General features: G+C 69.8%; 1 protein-coding gene across 1 annotated transcript in view; it reads right to left on the bottom strand.

Annotated features, from left to right (window-relative positions):
* Nucleotides 1-1,401: 1,401 nt before the first annotated feature.
* LOC140645479 (RNA-binding protein 10-like) overlaps nucleotides 1,402-13,926 on the bottom strand; it is a 67,176-nt gene continuing 54,651 nt past the window's right edge. The window contains 11 exon segments of the mRNA XM_072848908.1: nucleotides 1,402-1,444; nucleotides 2,002-2,153; nucleotides 3,646-3,757; nucleotides 5,178-5,381; nucleotides 6,400-6,573; nucleotides 6,728-6,919; nucleotides 7,408-7,580; nucleotides 8,554-8,682; nucleotides 10,624-10,783; nucleotides 12,238-12,378; nucleotides 13,072-13,321. Of these exon segments, the coding sequence (XP_072705009.1) occupies nucleotides 1,437-1,444; nucleotides 2,002-2,153; nucleotides 3,646-3,757; nucleotides 5,178-5,381; nucleotides 6,400-6,573; nucleotides 6,728-6,919; nucleotides 7,408-7,580; nucleotides 8,554-8,682; nucleotides 10,624-10,783; nucleotides 12,238-12,378; nucleotides 13,072-13,321 (1,695 nt within the window). The 3' untranslated portion in view covers nucleotides 1,402-1,436.

Raw genomic sequence — 13,926 nt, forward strand, 5'->3', positions numbered from 1 at the left:
GAGCTTCTGTAGGGGAAGGGGCTCTGCAGGGAGAGGAGCTATAGGGGAGGGAAGGGGGCTATGGGAAGGGACCCCGGGAAAAGCTGCCCTATGGGGAAGGGAGCTGGGGGGGGAAGGCTGCCCTATGGATGGGCCCTATAGGGAGAGGGGGGCTATAGGGGATGCGGGAGTTATGGGATAAGGGGCCGTAGGAGCTATGGGGAAGGGGGCTATGGGGAGCTCTGGGGATGGGGGCTATAGGGGATGGAGGAGCTATAGGGGATGGGGGAGCTATAGGGGATGGGGGCTATAGGGGATGAGAGCTATAGGGGATGGGGGAGCTATAGGGAAGGGAGCTATAGGGGATGGGGGCTATAGGGGATGGGGGCTATAGGGGATGGGGCTATAGGGATGAGAAAGCTATAGGGGATGGGGGCTATAGGGGATGGGGAGCTATGAGGATGGGGGCTATGGGGAAGGGGAGCTATAGGGGATGGGGGCTATAGGGATGGGGGAGCTATAGGGGATGGGGGCTATGAGAAGGAAACTATGGGGGATGGGGGCTATAGGGAAGGGGAGCTATAGGGGATGGGGGCTATGGGGAAGAAACTATAGGGGATAGGGGGCTATAGGGGGATGGGGAGCTATAGAGGGATGAGGCTATAGGGAAGGAGCTATAGGGGATGGGGGCTATAGGGGATGGGGGAGCTATAGGGGATGGGGGCTATAGGGGATGGAGGAGCTATAGGGGATGGGGGCTATAGGGGAAGGGGAGCTATAGGGGATGGAGGAGCTATAGGGGATGGAGGAGCTATAGGGGATGGGGGCTATAGGGGATGGGGCGCTATAGGGGATGGGGGCTATAGGGGGTGGGGGAGCCATAGGGGATGGGGGCTATAGGGGAAGGGGAGCTATAGGGGATGGGGGCTATAGGGGATGGAGGAGCTATAGGGGATGGGGGCTATAGGGGAAGGCTCCGCTATAGGGGAAGGCTCCGCTGTGGGGGCGGGGAGGATGGGGGAGGGGCGGCCCTGCCGGCAGCCCCTATAGGTTCCCCTATAGCATCCCCGGCCGGCAGCGCCCGGCCCCGCCCCGCCCCCGCCCGCGCGCGCACATCCGGCCCCGCCCCCCCGCCCCGCCCCCTCCCCATTGGGAAGCCGGGGAGGGGCGGGGCCCGGCGGTGACGTCAGCGGCCGCCCCGCCCGCGGCTCTGCAGAGGAAAGGGGCGGGGCCGGGCGGGGTGGGGCCGGTGACGTCATCCTCCCAGGTGACGGGGCGCCTTCCCCTCCCCCCCCAAGAGCCCCCCCCCGCGTCCGGGCCCGCCCCTCCCCCGGGACACCCAGGCCGCTGCAGGTGCCGGGGCTTTATTGGGGAGGGGCGGGGGGAGGGGCGGAGGTGGGGAGGGGCCATTCAGGCGGTTTGGGGGGTCCGGGGGTCCCGCGACGTCACCGCGAGCCTCAGTCCTCTGGGGGGGAGGAGGGGTAAAGAGGGGAGCCGGGCGTCCTGCCCCTCCCCACCCGCGGGGACCCAGGCCCCCTGCCCCTCCCCCTGCCCTTCCTCCCCATAGGGGACCCAGCACCCTTCCCTCCCCCAAGGGACCCAGGCCCCCTGCCCCTCCCCCGCCCCTCCCCCCAGGAGGGACCCAGGAGTCCACCTCCCCCCCACCAGGGGACCCAGGCCCCCTGCCCCTCCCCCCGCCCTTCCCCCATAGGGGACCCAGCCCCCCTCCCCCCCAAGGGACCCAGGCCCACTGCCCCTCCCCCGCCCTTCCCCCCATAAGCGACCCAGCACCCTTCCCTCCCCCCCAAGGGACCCAGGCCCCCTGCCCCTCCCCCCAGAAGGGACCCAGGAGTCCACCTCCCCCCCATCAGGGGACCCAGGCCCACTGCCCCTCCCCCCCATAAGCGACCCAGCACCCTTCCCTCCCCCCAAGGGACCCAGGCCCCCTGCCCCTCCCCCGCCCCTCCCCCCCCAAGGGACCCAGGCCCCCCGCCCCTCCCCCCGCCCCTCCCCCCGGCTGACCGTGCGGGGGGGGGCAGGGCCGCACGTGCCGGCAGGGCCGCGTCTCCTCCAGGCGCAGGAGCTGCCCCCCCAGGCGCGCGCAGCGGGGCCGGGCCGAGCCCCAGAAGCTGACGGGGACCGGGGCCGAGGAGCCCACGGGGACCACGGAGAGCCTGCAGGGGGCGCTGTCGGCCGGGGCCGCCCCATGGATCCGCCCGGGGGGGCCCCTGCCCCATGGATCCGCCCGGGGGGGCCCCAGCCCCATGGATCTGCCCTGGGGGCCCTCCACCCCATAGATCCGCCCAAAGGTGCCCCTGCCCCATAGATCCATCCTGGGGTCCCACTGCCCCATAGATCCACCTGGGGGTCCCTCCACCCCATAGATCTGCCCAGGGGTGACCCTGCCCCATAGATCCATCCTGGGGTCCCACTGCCCCATAGATCCACCCAAGGGTGCCACTGCCCCATAGATCCGCCCAAAGGTGCCCCTGCCCCATAGATCCATCCTGGGGTCCCACTGCCCCATAGATCCACCCAAGGGTGCCACTGCCCCATAGATCTGCCCTGGGGTCCCACTGCCCCATAGATCCGCCCTGGGGTCCCTCCACCCCATAGATCCACCCAAGGGTGCCACTGCCCCATGGATCCACCCTGGGGTCCCACTGCCCCATAGATCCACCTGGGGGTCCCTCCACCCCATAGATCAGCCCAAAGGTGCCCCTGCCCCATAGATCCATCCTGGGGTCCCACTGCCCCATAGATCCGCCCAAGGGTGCCACTGCCCCATAGATCCACCCAGGGGGCCCTTCACCCCATAGATCTGCCCTGGGGTCCCTCCACCCCATAGATCTGCCCACGGGTGACTCTGCCCCATAGATCCACCCAAGAGTGCCCCTGCCCCACAGACCCGCCCGGGGTGCCCTGCCCCATAGATCCACCCTGGCCCCCTCTGCCCTATAGAGCCTCTCTTGGCCCTAGAGATCCCCCCTGGGCCCCACAGATCATGTAGAGACCTGCCTGCCCCATAGACCCCCCATTGACCCTGGAGGCCCCTCATCGACCCTATAGATCCCCCAGCCCCATAGATCCCCCACTGAGCCCATAGACCCCCAGCCCCATAGATCCCCCATTGACCCTATAGACCCCCAGCCCCATAGACCCCCACTGCCCCTATAGACCCCCAGCCCCATAGACCCCCATTGACCCTATAGACCCCCAGCCCCATAGACCCCCACTGACCCCATAGACCCCCACTACCCCTATAGACCCTCCAGCCCCATAGACCCCCATTGACCCTATAGACCCCCCAGCCCCATAGATCCCCCACTGACCCCATAGACCCCCAGCCCCATAGACCCCCCACTGACCCCATAGACCCCCAGCCCCATAGATCCCCCTGCCCCATAGACCCCCCCACTGCCCCTATAGACCTCCCAGCCCCATAGACCCCCATTGACCCTATAGACCCCCAGCCCCATAGAACACCCCACTGCCCCTATAGACCCCCAGCCCTATAGACCCCCAGCCCCATAGACCCCCATTGACCCTATAGACCCCCAGCCCCACAGATCCCCACTGACCCCATAGACCCCCCCCCGCCCCCCGGCTTCCCCCAGCCCCTATAGCCCCTATAGCCCCTATAGCCCCTATAGCCCCTATACGCACGGGTAGGCGGGGTAGATGGGCTGGCACTCGCGGGTGCGGCTCCGTGTGGGGCTGGCCCCACAGGGGGGGGTGCAGAGTCCCCAGGAGCTCCAGTCCGACCAGTTCCCCGGCACTGGGGGCACAGGGCAGCGTCCCCCTATAGCCCCTATAGGGCTGGCCCCTATAGGGTGGCTGGGGGGCCCTATGGGGTGGCTATGGGGCGGCTATGGGGCGCTATGGGGCGGCTAGAGGGGACGATCGGGTAGTCTGAGGAAGCTAAGGGCGCTATAGGGCTGCTATAGGGGGCGACAGGGCAGCTATAGGGCACCTAGAGGGTTCCAGGGGGCAGTCATAGGGCAGATATAGGGTTCCATAGGGCAGCTATAGGGTATAGGGTTCTATGAGGCAGCTATAGGGTTCCATAGGGCAGCTATAGGGTATAGGGTTCTATGAGGCAGCTATAGGGTGCCATAGGGCAGCTATAGGGTTCCATAGGGCAGCTGCACTGTGCTATGGGGTACCTATAGAACTCTAGGAGGCCGCTATAAGCGCTGTAGGCAGCTGCGGGGCTCCGTAGGGTGCTATAGGGCAGCTATAGGGGTCTATAACGCAGCTATAGGGTTCCATAGGTTGCCGTAGGGCAGCTATAGGGTGTTAGAGTGCAGCGAGAGCGCTCCATAAGGCAGCTAGAATTACCATAGGGCACCTATAGGGTTCCATAGGGCAGCTATAGCGTTCCATAGGGCAGCTATAGGGTTCCAAAGTGCCGCCCTAGGGTGGTATAGGGCTCTCTAAGGCAGCCAGCTGTGCTATAGGGCGTCTATAGTGTTCCTTAGGGCAGCTACAGGGCACTATAGGGCAGCTATAGGGCACTATACGGCTCCATAGGGCAGCTACAGGGTGCCATAGGGCAGCTCTGGGGCTCTATAAGGTGGCTATAGGTGCTATAGGGCATCTATAAGGTTCCGTAGGGCAGCTCTAGGGCGCTATAGGGCAGCTATAGGTGGTGTAGAGCATATATAAGGTCCCATAGGGCAGCTCTAGGTGCTATAGGGCATCTATCCAGTTCCATAGGGCAGCTCTAGGGCGCTATGGGGCAGCTCTACGGTTCCATAGGGCAGCTCTAGGGCGCTATGGGGCAGCTCTAGGTGCTATAGGGCATCTATAAAGTTCCATAGGGCAGCCGTAGGGTGCTATGGGGCAGCTCTAGGGCAGCTCTACGGTTCCATAGGGCAGCTCTAGGGCGCTATGGGGCAGCTCTAGGTGCTATAGGGCATCTACAAGGTTCCATAGGGCAGCCGTAGGGCGCTATGGGGCAGCTCTACGGTTCCATAGGGCAGCTCTAGGGCGCTATGGGGCAGCTGTAGGGCAGCTCTACGGTTCCATAGGGCAGCTCTAGGGCGCTATGGGGCAGCTGTAGGGCAGCTCTAAGATTCCATAGGGCAGCTGTAGGGCGCTATGGGGCAGCTCTAGGTGCTATAGGGCATCTATAAAGTTCCATAGGGCAGCTCTAGGGCGCTATGGGGCAGCTCTAGGGCAGCGGGGCGACTCACGCAGGCAGTTGTGGATGTTGTAGCAGGCGCGGAGCTGGATGGTGCCGCCCCCCGCCTCCGTGGGGCAGGGGGGGCCCCCCGCCTTCCGCCCCACACATTCCCGCGTCCGCCGCTGCTGCCCCACGGCGGGCTCGCAGCTCACCTCGCCCCACAGCCGCCGCTCGCAGGGGCTCCAGGCGCCCCACGGCCCCCAGTGCTCCACGTCTGGGGGGGGCACGGTGGGGATGTGGGGCGCCCCATAGCAACCCCCCGACCCACGCTTGGGGGGCACCGAGGGGATGTGGGGCACCCCATAGCAACCCCTCGACCCACGCTTGGGGGGCACCGAGGGGATGTGGGGCACCCCATAGCAACCCCTCGACCCACGCTTGGGGGGCACCGAGGGGATGTGGGGCGCCCCATAGCAGCCCCCCGACCCACACTTGGGGGGAACCGAGGGGATGTGGGGCGCCCCAGAGCAACCCCCCGACCCACGCTTGGGGGCACCGAGGGGATGTGGGGCGCCCCATAGCAGCCCCCGACCCACAGGGGAACCGAGGGGATGTGGGGCGCCCCAGAGCAACCCCCGACCCACACTTGGGGGGAACCGAGGGGATGTGGGGCGCCCCAGAGCAACCCCCGACCCACACTTGGGGGGCACGGCGGGGCTGGGTGCCCCATAGCGGGGGGAGGAGGAGCCCCGGGGGGGGGGCGGGTGCCCCATAGCGAAGGGGCGGGGCCACGCCGTGCCCTATGGGTGCCCCATAGCAGGGTGGGAGAAGCCCCGCCCCTCCCGGCCAGGCCCCGCCCCTGGGCTGGCTCCCGCCCCGCCCAGCCCTGTGGGTCTGCCCCCCGCTCCGGGGCCGCGCCCCCTTCAAGCCCCGCCCCGCAGCGCACCCAGACCCCGCCCCTCTCCCGGCGCAACGCCCCCTCGGCAAGCCCCGCCCCGCAGCCCACCCAGGCCCCGCCCCTCTCCCGGCGCAACGCCCCCCTCGGCAAGCCCCGCCCCGCAGCGCACCCAGACCCGCCCCTCTCCCGGCGTAACGCCCCCTCGGCAAACCCCGCCCCGCAGCCCACCCAGGCCCCGCCCCCGCAGCGCACCCAGACCCGCCCCCTCTCCCGGCGCAACGCCCCCTCGGCAAGCCCCGCCCCGCAGCCCCCGCGGCCCCGCCCCTTCCCCAGCCCCGGCGCCCCGCCCCTGCGGGCGAGCCCCGCCCCCCGCCCCGAAGCCCCGCCCCCTCACCCGGGCAGGGCCCGTGGGGGCCGCAGACCGCGCGCCGCGTGCTGTTGCCGGGGCAACCGCGGCCGCCGTGCCGGGGGGGCGGGGCGTCGCAGGCGCGGCGCAGCGTGACCACGCCCAGCCCGCACGTCACCGGGCAGGGGGCGGCCGCCGACCACGCCCCCCAGGCGCCGTCCTCTGCGCGGGGCGAGAGAGGGGAGGGAGGGGGCGGGGTCAGCGCCCTGCGGCCACGCCCCCCCCGGGCCCGGGCCCCGCGCCGCCGCTTCCGGGGCGCCCCCCCCCCCCCCGGGCCCGGTGCCGGTGCCGGTGCCGGTGCCGGGGGGGCCCTCACCGGGGCAGGGCGGAAGCCCGGGGCAGGGCTGGGCCTCGGTGCCGGCCCCGGCGCAGGCGGCTCCCGGCGGCTCCAGCGAAGGCGGCGGCGAATCGCAGCGGCGGCTGCGGCTCCGCTCCGGGCCCGGCCCCGCCCCCCGGCACGTGCCCCCGCAGCGGCCCCACGGGCCCCACGGGCCCCACGAGCCCGGCACTGCGGGGGGGAGGGGCTGAGGCGAGGCCACGCCCCCCCGCCCCGCCCCTCCCCCTCGCCCCTCCCATCACCCCCTCCCCCGCCCCTCCCCTCCCATCACCCCCTTCCTCCTCCCCCTCCCATCACCCCCTCCCCCGCCCCTCCCCCTCCCATCACCCCCTTCCTCCCCTCCCCTCCCCTCCCATCACCCCCTCCTCCCCCCTCCCATCACCCCACTCCTCCCCTCCCCCTCCCCCGCCCCTCCCTCTTCCCATCACTCCCCTCCCCCTCCCATCACCCCCTCCCCTCCCATCACCCCCTCCCCCCTCCCCCTCCCCCTCCCTCCCATCACCCCACTCCTCCCCTCCCCCGCCCCTCCCCTCCCATCACCCCCTCCTCCCCCTCCCCCTCCCATCACCCCCTCCCCTCCCATCACCCCCACTCCTCCCTCCCCCTCCCCCCTCCTCCTCCCATCACCCCTCCCCCCTCCCATCACCCCTCCCCCTCACCAGGACACGTGACCGGCCCCTCCCGGCACTCCCGGCTCTCCTGGGCCCCCCCCGGGCCGCAGCCCCCCCCGCAGCGGGGGGCGGGGTCATCGCAGGCCCGGCCCCGCCCCTGCGTCCCCGCCCCGCACGTGACGGAGCAGCGGCTCCAGGGCGACCACGGGCTCCACCCCCGGCTCTGGGGCAAGGGCAGGGGCGGGGTCAGCCCCGCCCCCTGTCCCCAGGGGCCCCCACGGCCCCCGTGACCCCCGGTGTCCCCCATCCCCCGTCCCCATGGCCCCTCCCATTGTCCCCAAGGTCCCCATCCCCCCATCCCCCATGTCCCCTTTGTCCCCCGTGTCCCCATTGTCCCTGTTGTCCCCCATGTCCCCCATCCCCCATTGTCCCCCGTGTCCCCCATGTCCCCGTCCCCCATCCCCCATTGTCCCCGTGTCCCCATGGTCCCTGTGTCCCCCATTGTGTCCCCATGTGTCCCCATATCCCCCATCCCCCATATCCCCCATCCCCCATGTCCCCCATCCCCCATTGTCCCCCCATGTCCCCATTGTCCCCCATCCCCCATGTCCCCCGTGTCCCCGTCCCCCATCCCCCGTGTCCCCGAGTCCCCCATCCCCCGTGTCCCCATTGTCCCCAAGTCCCCCATCCCCCATTGTCCCCCCATTGTCCCCATTGTCCCCCCGTGTCCCCATTGTCCCCGTGTCCCCCATGTCCCCATTGTCCCCATCCCCCATGTCCCCCATGTCCCCCATCCCCCATGTCCCCCGTGTCCCCCATGTCCCCCATCCCCCGTGTCCCCCATCCCCCATGTCCCCCGTGTCCCCATTGTCCCCCATCCCCCATTGTCCCCATTGTTCCCCTGTGTCCCTGTCCTCCCCCATCCCCCCATGTCCCCCATTGTCCCCATGTCCCCCATCCCCCCTGTCCCCCGTGTCCCCCATCCCCCATGTCCCCCATCCCCCTGTCCCCCGTGTCCCCCATCCCCCATGTCCCCCATTGTCCCCATTGTCCCCCGTGTCCCTGTCCTCCCCCATCCCCCATGTCCCCCGTGTCCCCCATCCCCCATGTCCCCCATTGTCCCCATGTCCCCCATCCCCCATCCCCCATTGTCCCCCCTCCCCCCGCCCACCAGGACAGCAGGGCAGGTCACACGCTCGCAGCTGCCACTCCCTCTTGTCCCCGTCCCCCTCGGGGCTCCGGCTCCGGCCCCGCCGCTGGGTCCCCTCCCCGCAGGTCACCGAGCAGCCACCCCAGGGTGCCCAGGGGCCCCACGCGCCGGGCCTGCGACAGCGGGCACCCGCTGGCACCGGGGACACTTGGCGGCACCCGGTGGCCCCCGGTGGCCCCCCAGGACACCCGGTGGCCCCCATTGGCGCCTGGTGGCACTTGATGGCACCCAATGACACCCAATGTGACACTGAGTGGCACCCGGTGGCACCCAATGACACCCAATGACACCCGGTGGCCCCCAATGACACCCAGTGGCCCCCATTGGCACCTGGTGACACTTGATGGCACCCAATGACACCCAATGACACCCAGTGGCCCTAAGTGGCACCTGGTGGCACCCAGTGGCCCCCAGTGACACCCGGTGGCACCTGGTGACACCCAATGACACCCAGTGGCCCCCCATGACACCCGGTGGCCCCCATTGGCGCCTGGTGGCACTTGATGGCACCCAATGACACCCAATGACACCCAATGTGACACTGAGTGGCACCTGGTGGCACCCAACGACACCCAGTGGCCCCCAGTGGCACCCGGTGGTCCCCCATGACACCCGGTGGCCCCCATTGGCGCCTGGTGGCACTTGATGGCACCCAATGACACCCAATGACACCCAGTGGCCCCCAGTGACACCCGGTGGCACCTGGTGGCACCCAATGACACCCAGTGGCCCCCATTGGCGCCTGGTGGCACTTGATGGCACCCAATGACACCCAATGGCGCCTGGTGGCACCTGGTGGCACCCAATGACACCCAATGATACCCCGTGGCCCCCAGTGACACCCGGTGGCACCCAATGACACCCAGTGGCCCCCATTGGTGCCTGGTGGCACTTGATGGCACCCAATGACACCCAATGACACCCAGTGGCCCTCAGCAGTACCTGGTGGCCCCCAGTGGCCCCCAGTGGCCCCCGGTGACACCCGGTGGCACCTGGTGACACCCAATGACACCCAGTGGCCCCCAGTGGCACCCAGTGGTCCCCCATGACACCCAGTGGCCCCCATTGGCGCCTGGTGGCACTTGATGGCACCCAACGACACCCAATGGCCCCCAGTGACCCCCATTGGTGCCTGATGGCACCCAATGACACCGAGTGGCACCTGGTGGCACCCAATGACACCCAGTGGCCCCCAGTGGCACCCATTGGTGCCTGGTGGCATTTGGTGGCACCCAATGACACCCAATGATACCCAGTGGCCCCCAGTGTCACCTGGTGACACCCGGTGGCACCCGATGACACCCGGTGGCCCCCATTGGCACCTGGTGGCATTTGATGGCACCCAATGACACCCAGTGGCACCCGGTGGCACTTGATGGCACCCGGTGGCACCCAGTGTCACTCAATGGCACCTGGTGTCACCTCATGGCACCCAATGGTACCTGGTGTCGCCCAGTGTCACCCAATGGCACCCGGTGTCACCCAATGGCACCCAATGTCACCCGGTGTCACCCGGTGTTACCCCATGTCACCCAATGGCACCCGGTGTCACCCAATGGCGCCTGGTGTCACCCAGTGTCACCCAATGGCACCCAATGGCACCCGGTGTCACCCAATGGCACCTGGTGTCACCCAGGGGCTGGGCAGGCCCCGGCGGGTGGGCGGGGTGTAAGGGGATGGGCGGGGCTTTCAGTGGGCGGGGCTGGAGGGAAGAGGAGGAACCACATGTGGGGTGGGTGGGGTCGGAGTGGGTGGGGCTTATGGGTGTGGGCGGGGTTTTAGGGGTGGGGTGGGGCATCCTCTGTGGGCGGAGCTTAAGGAGGGACTGGGAGTGGGTGGGGTCACATTGGTAGGCGGGGCTTAGTACTCGGGGTGGGGCTTCTGGGAAGGGGCCGTGTGGGTGGGACTAGGAATGGGCGTGCCCGGCAGGGTGGGGCTAGGTGGGCGTGGCGGGTTTGTGGGCGGGGCTACAGAAAGGGACAGTGTCGTGGTGGGCGGGGCTTTAAGAGAGGGGTGGGGCCGGGTGGGCGGGGCTTTGCAGGGGCGTGGCTGACCGGCAGGTGTAGCAGTGGCCATGGGGGCGGAGCTTGTAGCCATAGGCGGGGTTGAGGCAGCAGTCAGCCAATGAGACGGGCTCATCGCCCAGCACCTCGCTGCAGGCCCCGCCTCCCCCTTCCTCCTCCAATCGGCTGAAGCACCACACGGGTGTGGTGGCTGGGGGGCGGGGCCACAGGCGGGGTCACGTGGGGGCACCCGCCCCAGTGCCCCCCAGTGCCCCCAGGCCCCTCCCAGCACCCACAGTTCCCCTCCCAGTGCTCCCAGTTCCCCCAGTCAGCCCCTCCCAGTGCTCCCAGTGCTCCCAGTGCCTCCCAGTGCCCTCCCAGTGCTCCCAGTTCCCCCAGTCAGCCCCTCCCAGTGCTCCCAGTATCCCCCAGTGCCTCCCAGTACCCTCCCAGTGCTCCCAGTTCCCCCACTTTCCCCAGTCCCCCCAGTATCCTCCCGGTGCCTTCCCAGTATCTTCCCACTGTTCCCAGTGCCCCCCAGTCGCCCCCAGTGCTCCCACTACCCCCAGTATCCTCCCAGTGCCCTACCAGTATCCTCCCACTGCTCCCAGTGCCCTCCCAGTGCTCCCAGTCCCCCCCTTTCCCCAGTCCCCCAGACCCCCAGTGCCCCCCGGCCCCTCCCAGTGCCCCCCAGTCCCTCCAGTGCCCCCCAGTGCTCCCAGTATCCTCCCAGTGCTCCCAGTATCCCCCAGCCCTCCCAGTACCCTCCCAGTGCTCCCAGTTCCCTCACTTTCCCCAGTCTCCCTGCACCCCAGTCCCTCCCAGTGCTCCCAGTATCCCCCCAGTATCCTCCCAGTGCCCTCCCAGTATCCTCCCACTGCTCCCAGTGCTCCCAGTATGCCCCAGCCCTCCCAGTACCCTCCCAGTGCTCCCAGTTCCCCCCTTTCCCCAGTCCCCCTGCTCCCCCAGTGCCTCCCAGTCCCTCCCAGTGCCCCCAGTGCTCCCAGTATCCCCCCAGTATCCTCCCAGTGCCCTCCCACTGCTCCCAGTGCCCTCCCAGTGCTCCCAGTCCCCCCTTTCCCCAGTCCCCCAGCCCCCCCAGTGCCTCCCAGTGCCCCCAGTCCCTCCCAGTCCCCCAGTGCTCCCAGTATCCCCCAGTGCCCTCCCACTGCTCCCAGTGCCCTCCCAGTGCTCCCAGTCCCCCTTTCCCCAGTCCCCCAGCCCCCCAGTGCCCCCAGTCCCTCCCAGTCCCCCCAGTGCTCCCAGTATCCCCCAGTATCCTCCCAGTGCCCTCCCACTGCTCCCAGTGCTTCCAGTCCCCCTTTCCCCAGTCCCCCAGCCCCCCAGTGCCTCCCAGTGCCCCCAGTCCCTCCCAGTCCCCCCCAGTGCTCCCAGTATCCCCCAGTGCCCTCCCACTGCTCCCAGCGCCCTCCCAGTGCTTCCAGTCCCCCTTTCCCCAGTCCCCAGCCCCCCAGTGCCTCCCAGTGCCCCCCAGTCCCTCCCAGTCCCCCAGTGCTCCCAGTATCCCCCAGTATCCTCCCAGTGCCCTCCCAGTGCCCTCCCAGTGCTCCCAGTCCCCCCTTTCCCCAGTCCCCCAGCCCCCAGTGCCCCCCGCCCCTCCCAGTGCCCCCCAGTCCCTCCCAGTGCTCCCAGTGCTCCCAGTACCGGCGGGGGGGGCCAGGGCCGCGCAGAGCAGCGGCAGGAGCAGCCCGGCCGGCGCCATGGGGGGACTCGGCCCCTCCCCCCCCCCCCCCTCCCCCGGGTCCCTCCCGGCCGAGGGGAAGTGGGGGAGGGCGGGGACCCCACCTAAGGGGAAGTGGGGAGGGGCGGGGGGAAGGACCCCACCCCCGGGAAGGACCCAGGGCGGCCGGGTGGCACCCCGCCCCTCCCCCACCCCCCAAAGGGGACCCAGAGCCCCTCCCCCAAGCTCCAAAGGGGACCCAGGGGTCGGGGTCACCCCTCCCCCACCCCAAAGGGACCCAGGAGTCCCACAGCCCCTCCCCCACCCCCAAAGGGGGCCCAGGCCTTTGGGTGACCGCCCTCCCTCCCCCACCCCAAAGGGGGACCCAAGGGTCCCAGAGCCCCTCCCCCACCCCCCAAAGGGGGCCCAGGCTTCCAGGTGCCTCCTCCCCTCCCCCACCCCCAAAGGGCCCCAGGAGTCTCAGAGCCCCTCCCCCACCCCCAGGAGACCCAGAGCTCGGGGGTCACCCCTCCCCACCCCAAAGGGGGACCCAGGAGTCCTGCAGCCCCTCCCCCACCCCCAGGGGACCCAGGTGCTCAGGAGCCCCTCCCCACCCCCAAAGGGGACCCAGAGGTGGGGGTCACCCCTCCCCGCCCCCAAAGGGGATCCAGGCGCCGCGCCCCTCCCCCATCCCAGCCCCCAATTCCTCTTTTTTCCCCATTTATTTAAAAAAAAAAAAAAAAAAAAAGCGCGAGCAGAAGAATCCACCGAGGCGGGGGAGGGGGCGGGGAGGGCAGGGCCACGCAGGGTGACCCCGCCCCCGGGTGACACGGGGAGGGGGAGGGAGCCCATTGAAGGGCAGGGGGGGGGGGGGGATCCGCCGGTGTTGGAGGTCCCGGGGTGGGGTGGGTGTGTCCAGAGGGGCGTGGCCTCAGGTGGGCGTGGCCTCGGGTGGGCGTGGCCGCCGGGGGCGTGTCCCCCCCGGGGGGGTGGGGGAGGGGCGCCCCCCGGGGGGCTCAGGGTCCCTCGCTGAAGCGCGTCACCCCCGGGGCGGGGCCGGGCAGGAGCCTGGGGGACAGCAGGGTCACCGGGGTCACCGGGGCCACGCCCCCTGTCCCCAATGTCCCCACACCCCCGTGTCCCCCCCGTGTCCTCCCCCGCCGCTCCGCCCCCGTGTCCCCCATTTCTCCCCACATCCCCCTGTCCCCCCGTCCCCCATCCCCCGCTGTCCCCCACTGTCCCCGTGTCCCCCGCTGTCCCCATGTCCCCCCCATCCCCGCTGTCCCCTGATGTCCCCTGTGCCCCGATGTCCCCGTGTCCCCCGTCCCCCCATCCCCCATGCCCCCTGTCCCCCATCCCCCGCTGTCCCCATGTCCCCCCGTGTCCCCCCCGTCCCCATGTCCCCCTGTCCCCCATCCCCCGCTGTCCCTCCGTCCCTCCGTGTCCCCCGTGTCCCCCCGTCCCCCATCCCCCACTGTCCCCATGTCCCCCGTCCCCGTGTCCCCCCATCCCCGCTGTCCCCCAATGTCCCCATGTCCCCCCGTCCCCCATGTCCCCCTGTCCCCGTGTCCCCCTGTCCCCATGTCCCCTCATGTCCCTGTGTCCCCCCTGTCCCCCATCCCCCTGTCCCCCATCCCCGCTGTCCCCCATGTCCCCCCACCCCCGTGTCCCCC

This window comes from Ciconia boyciana, chromosome 34 (genome assembly GCF_034638445.1).
Source record: "Ciconia boyciana chromosome 34, ASM3463844v1, whole genome shotgun sequence".
Taxonomy (NCBI): Eukaryota; Metazoa; Chordata; class Aves; order Ciconiiformes; family Ciconiidae; genus Ciconia; species Ciconia boyciana.